Raw genomic sequence first — 9,956 nt, 5'->3', positions numbered from 1 at the left:
AAAGATGAGGTCATTGCCACTCCTCTGTGAGGTAGCCTGTAGAAGAGTGTCATAAAAGTGGTCCTTCTGATCGTTTGGTAGGCCTGCTTGTGGGGCGTATGCAGAAATAATTGTAGCTATATTATTCTGCAGGATCAGCCTGAGCTTAAGCACTCTATCGCATACCCTGACAACCTCTATGACCTTATCCACCCATTTCTCTGCAAGGAGTATGCCAATACCCCCTACTCCATCACTGTTACCTTCCCAGAAGTTTTTATAACTATGTTACTTTCCCAGAAGATTTTATACATAAAGATGTGTATGCTTTTATATCTGTCTGTCTGTCTGTCTATATATATATATATAAGAATTTAAGGATTGGAGAAAACGCATGTTATAATTGCATACTTTATTCCTACATATGTTTCAAAGGATTACAACCTGTGTGATAATCGGTCATAATGTCTTACGTTTAAGATGATTCCCATGCTTTCCCTGATGAGAAGGTTACAATTTTAATATCAAAGATCCCTATGGATCACACAGGTTGTAATCCTTTGAAACATATGTAGGAATAAAGTATGCAATTATAACATGCGTTTTCTCCAATCCTTAAATTCTTAAATATACTCAAATACCCAAAATTTCAAGGAGTTCCTGCCTTAAAAACAGGAGCTAACCACAGTTATTTTGTGTTCTTTGCTACATTGGTTTCTATTAACCCATTTATTCTATCAGAAGAATTTTTATTCATTAAGATAGAAGAAATACACATAATTATATATATATATATATATATATATATATATATTGGGTCATCCCATAAATAATGTAGTGTTTTTCAATTGTATGAACTAAAAGTTGGAGGGGGATGGGATAAACTACCTGCATCAACTTGCTTTAGGTAGTAATTTTACCTTGTACTTATTCTTAGTGCAAGTTTTGAAGAGTGTAGTTAAATTTTAAGTTATTTTTTCAAAGCTATAATGGAAATGACAAAGGATCATATTCAGCAAATATTTTGCTTTATGAGTTCAATAAAGGCAACAACAGAACGGAAAGTGCGAGGAATATTAATGCAGTATATGAGGATTGGACAATAAGCGTAAGCCAGTGTCAGAAGTAATTCCAGAAATTCTGAGCCTAGAGATTTTTGTCAGCCTAGAAGACAAGCCTTGTCCTGGAAGATCTGTAGAGCTCGATGAAGATGTCCTCCAAACCATGGTGGAACAAAATCCCTTTGTAACTGTTGAGGAACTAGCAGAGAAGCTTGGATTTGGTCATTCAACCATTCATTGACACCTGCATGCCATCAGAAAAGTCAGCAAATTGGTTCCTCACAAACTTTCCGAGTCTAATCGTACACAGAGAGTGAATGTATGCTCTTCTTTGCTGTCACGTCTCACAAATGAACTTTTTTTGGACTGAATAGTGACTGGTGACGAGAAATGGGTTCTCTATAAAAATGTCAAGCACCAAAGACAGTGTGTAGGGAAAGGAGAAACACCAGCACCCCAGGCTAAAGAAGGGTCTTCACCCACTTAAGGTGTTGTCATCTGTTTGGTGGGATGTGAAAGGTTTAATCCACTTTGAACTTTTAAACCCAGACCAAGTAACAAAGGAGATCTACTGTGAGGAGCTTCAGCAGCTTAAATCAGCACTAGAAGTAAGATGACCATCTTTGGTTTCAAAATGAAAGGTGTTCTTCCATCAGGATAATGCTTGGCCACATACAGTAAGGATGACATTCCAAAGGCTGGAACAGTCTGAATAGGAAATGATGTCCCATGCCATATTTGCTGAACATTTCCCCATCTGATTATCATTTATTCCACAGTCTTCAAAATAATTTGGACAGAAAAAACATGAATTCTGTAGACGAGGTCAGAACAGTACTGGAGGAGTATTTTTCATCATGAACAAGTGAATTTTGGAAGAGGTGCCTTGCAGGTCTACCAGATAGATGGAAGAGCATTGTAGAAAATGAAGGAGAGTATATTTTAGATTAAAAAAGAACTTTGTTTATCTTAATTTTGAAAAATAAAAGAAGTATAAAGAATACTGCATTATTTATGGGATGACCTAATATGTATACATCCCTGAGGACAAAGGAATAAGAACTCACAGTATGGTAGAAGCCACAGCCACTTATAATAAAAAAGAGTACAGGTGGAATGTCCCAGTGAAAACCTCAATAAAATGTAAACACAATAAACCTGATATAATGATTTGGGATACAGAAAAGAAACTGTGTACAGTTGTGGAAATCAGCTGCCTAGTTGATGTTAACGTAAAACTAAAGAGCAGTAAAAAAGAGAACACCTTCACTGAACTATTGAGAAATATGCAATTACTCTATCCAGATTACAAGTTCAGGTTTATGCCTGTAATTAGTGGGGCACAGATATGTAATATACTGCTTAAATACCAATCTTGAGAAATTAGGCTTCTCAAAACCAGAAAGGAGAAAGCTGATTTGAAAATTACAGATTCAAGCCATCACAGAAACTGTAAGAAATCTTGAAATAAAACTGAATAATGACATACATATATATAGATGGATCTCCTTTAGGTTCACTGATGAGTATCTAGTTGTTCAACAAATGCTAAATTTCCTGATCATTGAACCCATGATTTTGTGAAGCAGCCATCTGACCCTTTCAGAATAATATATATATAGCACAAAGCAACTTCCCTCTCTTCTATGCTAATACTCAAATAAGGGATCTCTTTAGTTTTGTGAGTTACATGGTTACGTCACTAGTACTGGTGCCATAAAAAAGGCACCCAGTACATTCCGTGTGTATATATATATATCTTACCGTATTGACCAGACTGTTGGATGTTGTTATTCATCAAGGTCACAATGCTTCCTCACATTGCTTTAACTTTTGAATGATGCCACCCTGCTGGTTAGTTGGGCAGGCCAACATTATCTGTGAATGGAAAACCAGTCTTTTGCAGGGTTACACATTTACAGTTATATACTTACAGCTATTTATTTATTAACTTTTACAAGGAAAAGATTGACAGAAACTTTAGTTTCAGCTTGCTCATCTTCATCAGACATTCTGATGAAGATGAGCAAGCCAAACTTCAAAGTTGCTGTCAACCTTTTCCCTGTAAAGGCTTATAAATATATACTCTACTAAATAGTATTAAGTAATCCTTCAGTTTAATGTTAAATTGTTTCTATGTATAACTTGACATAAAAACAAACATTAGTGTAAATAACGGAGGTAATGACAAATGACCGAGACCTTTTGTGATATGCTGTGCTTGAGAAGATTTGTCAAGCCAAGTGAAATGATATTTGTGGCTGTTGCCAGTGTCATGTAAATGGCACCCATGGAATTGTAGTCATGGCTGTTGCTGGTGTCATGTAAATAGCATCTGTGCCAGCAGCACGTAAAAAGCACCCATTACACTCTCAGAGTAGTTGGTGTTAGGAAGGGCATCCAGCTGCAGGAACTATGCCAAATCACACTGGAACCTGGTGTAGCCCTCCGGCTTACCAGTTCCAGTCAAACTGTCTAGCCCATGCCAGCATGGAACGCGGACATTAAATGATGATGATATATATTTATGTATGTATGTGTGTGTGTGTGTGTGTTTATATGGACTGAGTAATTTTTCCACTTTGACACCAATGCATTTGAGTGAGAAGTTGATAGATGATGATGCTAATGATGATGATCATCATAAATCATAAGGAAATAGAGAATGATAGAGATGCTGAATTTATTGATGTTCCACCTTCCACCTCCACAATCATCTTTATTATTCCTATTGCTAGTTGTATCCTCCCCCACACTGTATATAGATACAAAAATTCATGTCTGGGCATATCGTTTCCAGATCATTGAATTCATTAATTCCTATGATACTATACAAACTGCTTTTTACTGTTTTGTATTATAACTATTATACTTGTATTTTCTCTCTTTCCTCCCTCTTTCTCTGTTCTTTCTCTCTCTCTCTCTCTCCTCTGTGTTTGTATATCATCATCATTTAATGTCCACTTTCCATGCTGACATGGGTTGGATGGTTTGACAGGAGCTGGCTAGGCAGAAGACTGTACCATTATATTTATTATGAAAACTCAGTGGATAACTATATTTATGCATGTCTGTATACACACACACACACACACACACACACACACACACACACACACACACAAAGTTTTCATTAGTTAAAAATACAAGACAGACACTTCTGTATTAGGTTACAGAGTGGATATGTTATTTATATAACATTATAAACTTAATAATCTCAATAGTCAATTCACATTACCAAATGGTTTCATGTTGAAGAATCTCCCAAGTGTAGAAAGGAAGTGCAGACTTTGTTTATGAGAGAAAAGGACTATTTTGAAGAATTCCCTCCACTGAGGGCACCTATCTGAACTCTAAAATGGAAATATTTTCTTCATGTTCTCTTAGCCAGGTGGTCAGTTTTACACTAACTGTAAGAGTTGACATTTCTTCCTTTAGTAGTCCTCTCAACATAAGGAATATATTTTCCCCACAGTCAACTCTTATAAACACCCATATATATATATACACAATCATGCATACCCTTAAAAAGAAATCTCCTCTCTGTCTCAGTCCACTTTCTCTCTTCTTCCTAATCTTCTCTGCTTCACCCTTATCTCATCTTCATTCCACAATCACATATACATAAAACTGGGGTAGACATTTACCACTTGAATACTGATACGTGGGACAATGGATAAAAGGGACTAATGTAAGAGCCAGCCTTCTTTTTTACTGTATGCTTTCTATCAGTGAGTTTCATTCAATTTTTTAAAATGTCTTTGGTGCAGTGGGTTGAGGCCTCCAGTAATAAAAAGCTCAAGCCATTTTCTTCTATTCAGTCATATCTGATGATTGTTAATTTAATTTCTATGTTTGGAATGTTTTGCAACATGAAACTGGTTAGTAAATTAGGCTCTTACAAGACTAAATTTATACTATTGTATAAATAATAAACCACATATTTGTATATGTCATCATCATCTTCATTTCACATCTGCTTTCCATGTTGGCATAGAATCAGGAGGTTATCACAGTTGGAGACAGCATATATTTGGATATACTGCTTACCTACAGGTTTAGGGGGCCTCATCACCTACATTTCATTTATGGTTTGGTTTCTGCAGCTGAATAACCTTCCTAACATGAATCACTTTACAGAATGTACTGGGTACTTTTTTCACAAACTCTGCTTCCAAAGACCTGTTGAGGCAAGTGAAATCGAAATCGAACCAAATTCGATGACTGGCACCCATGCCAACCTCTCCTTAATAGGACACTAAACTCTGCTTGCGAAGAACTGTTGGGGCAAGTGAAATCGAAATCGAAATCGTAATTGAACCATATTCGATGACTGGCACTTGTGCCAGTGGAGCACTAACAGCACCGTCCGAGCGTGATCATTGCCAGAGCAGCTGTCTGGCTTCCGTGCCAGTGGCACGTAAATAGCACCATTTGAGCGTGATCGTTACCAGTATTGCCTTACTGGCACTTGTGCCAGTGACACGTTAGAAAACATTCGAGCGAGGTCATTGCCAGTGCTGCTGGACTGGCTCCTGTGCAGGTGGCACGTAAAAAACACCATTTTGTGCGTGGCCGTTGCCAGTACCGCAAAAACTGGCCCTTGTGCCGGTGGCACGTAAAAGCACCCACTACACTCTCGGAGTGGTTGGCGTTAGGAAGGGCATCCAGCTGTAGAAACTCTGCCAGATGAGATTGGAGCCTGGTGCAGCCATCAGGTTCACCAGTCCTCAGTCAAATCGTCCAACCCATGCTAGCATGGAAAGCGGACGTTAAATGATGATGATGCATCATTAGAGTGGTGTCATGTCCTCATTAAGATTGAAGGTTCTCATATTTTACAGAGTATTTTTTGCGACACCAGCATGAGAGAGGTTGTCATGTTCTCAGCTTGACTAAAGGGACCTCACAATCCCTATATTTTTCTTGGCTTATTGAATTATTTGTTTGATTCGTCTTTCCCTTATAATCTTACTCATTTTATTTGTTTGTATTTTTGCCTACATATATACATGTGCATCATTATCATCATCATCATTTAACATCTGTCTTTCATCATACTAATATGGCTTGAATGTTCAATGAGACTCGATGAACCAGAGGACTGTGTCAAGCTCCAATGTCTGCTTTGGCATAGTTTCTATAGCTGGATGTCCTCCTTTTTTATGAAATCTTTTTACAAAATGTACTCTGTGCATTTTTCATGGCACTAGCACTACTGAGTCACCAAATAATTTACATGATAAGACTTCTCAACTGAGTGTGTGTGTGGGGGTGTGCGCACATAGTTTTGAAGGAGGTGGTGTTGTGCCTGGTATTGAGAGGTTAAAATAAGATAGAAAGACAGTATGAGGCATCTTACTGTAAATGAGATACATGGCTAGCTACCCTAGCTGGAAAGAGAGAAAAGATGTGGTGATGGTGAGGTACCCTCAAGGTACAAGAGTGTAAGAAGTTTGGAAAGATTGGATAGGTAAGTGAGTTTGCAAGTGTGTGAAAGAGAGTGACAGATGGTTAGAGATGGGAATAAAGGTGATTGCAGTAAATAGTGAACAGGGTGGATAGTGCTATAATTACTGTTGTAATAAACTGTAGAAGGTGCTGGAGGTAAGAGGTATGTTTCTGATTAATAGAGTTTAGGACAGGATTTCAGTTCTTAGTAAAAATAATCACTTCACTTGACTTTTGGTTTCATTTTCATGATTCTTAGATGGAAGGGCAACAAATCTCAGCCAACCATCTTTAAAAAGGAAAGATACATTGATTGATATAGACTATAGCTTCTCAAAGTGAGCAATATCGCCCACTTGTGGGCGATGGGCGAATTTCTAGAAAATGATGAGCGATTCGAGATTTTGGTGGGCAATATGAACATATTGTGGGTGACAATGAATTTTTAGAAATTAAGTCTGCATTTACTAATACCTAGGCATGTCTAGAATAAGGATGAACTTTTGTCAATTTGACTACTCGCATGAGATGTCCCTTTGTATTAAAAAAGTGGACTTGTTTATCAATTGAATATTATTGTCTTGGTCATTGAGATGGTTGTCATGCATGCTAAAAATAGCAGCCAAATAAGCCTAGGCCTTAAATCACACTCCAGTACAATTTTTGTTTTTGCATAATCGTATGAAGTCCTGCGTATAGAATTCAAATTCGCAAACATTTTCTGAAAATTCTGTAAAATAAAAAAAGCTATGAGGGGGTTATATGTCATGTGTAATTCTGGGGTTTCATATCAAGACACAAGTGCTATTTTCAAGATGTTGACAAAATGAACTAGATCCATATTTGCTCCAGTAAAGACGTGTCATCTGAACTCTGCTCTATTGACTTCTTTTCTTTGGGAATACCATACTGCCTTTCTGATGGTGTCTATAGAAATTTGTTTTCACATTTTCACTTTATTGATGCCTCCAGTCAAGAAAATTTGTCGATAGTACAGTAGCGATTATTTATCGTTTGGATTTATTCCCTCTCTTCAGAAATGTCAGTTACCAATTTCTTTGCCATCAAACATTGACCAACAAAGCCATGAAATCTTCACGCTTGAAGTATCACTTTGATGCAAAGCATTCTGACAAGAAGGACAAGTTGTTATCATACTTTTTGCAACTGAGCTCCTCTTTCAAAAAGTAAATACAAACATTCAACACGCTACTCCAGGAAACTAGTAAACAGGAGAATGGTGGGTTGATTGCATCGTACAACATTGTATTACTTATTGCTAAGTCTCAGAAGTCTCACACAATTCGAGAAACATTATTTTGCCCAGTTATCGAAGAGGTTTTGTCAACCGTTATGCATGAAAAACGCAATAACATTATGAAGAAGATCCCACTTAGTAATAACACAATTTCTTGAAGCATTGAAGAAATGGCCAACGATGTCAAACATCAGCTCATTAGTATTCTCCAGCGTTCTGAATTTTCTATACAAGTGGATCAGTCAACTGTTGTTGATAATCAATGTTTGATGATGGTATATGTTCGGTATTTCAGCGAAGACCTTCAATCTTGTGAGGAAATGCTGTTCACAGAGAAATTGCCGCTTTATTCAAGAAGTGCAACTATTTTTCACACTCCCAAGTCTTTCCTTCTTGAACATAATATCCCACTCAGTAATAGTCTTGCCTGTGCATCTGATGGAGCCCCTTCGATGATAGGAAGATACAGAGGTTTTTTATCTCTCCTAAAAAGTGAAATTTCCCACCAGATAGTAACTGTTCATTGCTTGGCACACTGGCAGCATTTAGTGGCAAAAAATATGAATGGTAGGTTGAATGATGTGCTACAGTTAGTTATCAAGACTGTGAACAAATTGAAGTCCAGTCCCTTGTCTGATCGAATTTCCGTCTACTATGTCTAAGAAATGATGAGGACCATACTAAACTCTTATACCATACTGAAGTGTGGTGGCTGTCAAAAGGAAACTGTGTTTTATGCTTTGTCAAACTGTTTCATATAATCATATCTTTCTTTGAAGATACTCCACTATCCGCTTCATTGATGGCTGCAAGTTGTGATATTTGAATAAATTATTGTAAGGAAACAGAAAATCTCTCGATGATTGTAAATCATTTATCATTACCTTCATTTTGAAATTGGTACTGTATTAGACTAACATTTCAAAATGTCAATTCCATCAGTTTCCACAACTTGATTCTTTGAAAGATGAATTGGTTGATGAGGATTTAACTACATATCGCAGCTATTTACAATCATTGCACAATAACATGGTGGAGTGATTTCAAGATGTTATTGCGCTGAATATTCCAAATTGGTATAGCAATCTGTTTGAGATTGATACAGTTGATTGCGAGGATGATGTTCAGGAGGAATTGATAGAATTACGAAATGACAATGATGCTGCAATGCGATATTGCTGTAATGGCAAAGAAGGTTTGTAGTACCATCAGGGTATATTGAATTCCTACCCCAATCTGTGGAAACATCTGAAATTACTTTACTTGCCTTCTCTACCTCATACCTGGTTGAAGCTGGTTTTAACCATGTTGGAACTTTATTTTCCCATAAAAGAATTGGACTGGATGTGATACAATGAGGAGACTTGCAACTAAAGTTGACAAGTTTGAAACTGAATGTATCTGCACTAGCTGCATCGCACCAGACACATGGTTCTCATTAAAAAGTTTTATTCTTTTCCTTTATAATACAATCATTAATTATTTTTGCATCAGTAGTTCTGATCAATTGTTCATTTGGGGAAAATGAATATCAGTGTAAAAGAAAGCGCAAGTTTCTAGAAGTTAATCTGTCTGCATAATATAAAGTTAATGCTAGAATTGTATGTACACTAATGGCAAAACTAAACCCACAATAAAGGATTTGTAAACAACTGCATATTTAGTCCAAACGGCACTAACAGGGCAATGATATAGTGTGTATACGATATAATGCATGTCAAATGATACAGGGGGGATTTTTTTTTTTTTTTTTTTGCTGGGGGACAGTGTTTTTTTTTTATATAGGGGGACGCTAGAGCAATTTTTGGTTGACAGGTGGGTGATATTGCAATTTGGCATGAAAAGTTTGGGAAACACTGATATAGACACTTGTTCTTCATTATATTCTCCTTCTAACGCATTTCCTCACTAACTATCTCTAGCTCTCCTATACACTCTTACAACCTCTACCCAACCACTCTTTCTGTTCTCCTATCCTCACTCACATCTACTTGCATCATATCTTGAGGGTCCACCCTGGCACCTCATCGTCACTACTTTTCTCTCTTTCTAGCTCTACTCTGGGCACTTCCTCTATATCTTCTATAACCTGAGTAATTGTGTAGCTCCTCTACAGCAAGAAGCCTGTTCTGTTCTGTCCCTTTCTCTCATACTTTAACCCTCAATTCAAAGCATAAAGCCACTTCCTTCTCTAATGCAGCCTTTCT

At 37.2% G+C, this 9,956-nt stretch overlaps 1 protein-coding gene across 1 annotated transcript in view; it reads left to right on the top strand.

The window, feature by feature from the left end:
- Positions 1-7,919: 7,919 nt before the first annotated feature.
- The window catches only part of LOC106881546 (polycystin-2-like protein 1), a 44,607-nt gene continuing 42,570 nt past the window's right edge, over positions 7,920-9,956 (top strand). The window contains exons 1-2 of the mRNA XM_089358180.1: positions 7,920-8,220; positions 8,855-8,944. Of these exons, the coding sequence (XP_089214306.1) occupies positions 7,920-8,220; positions 8,855-8,944 (391 nt within the window). The remainder of the gene's footprint in view (positions 8,221-8,854; positions 8,945-9,956) is intronic.

Source organism: Octopus bimaculoides, chromosome 9 (genome assembly GCF_046866305.1).
Source record: "Octopus bimaculoides isolate indiv1 chromosome 9, ASM4686630v1, whole genome shotgun sequence".
Lineage (NCBI taxonomy): Eukaryota > Metazoa > Mollusca > Cephalopoda > Octopoda > Octopodidae > Octopus > Octopus bimaculoides.
Note: the sequence above shows the minus strand (reverse complement) of the source record. Positions and strands in the feature narration are given on the sequence as shown.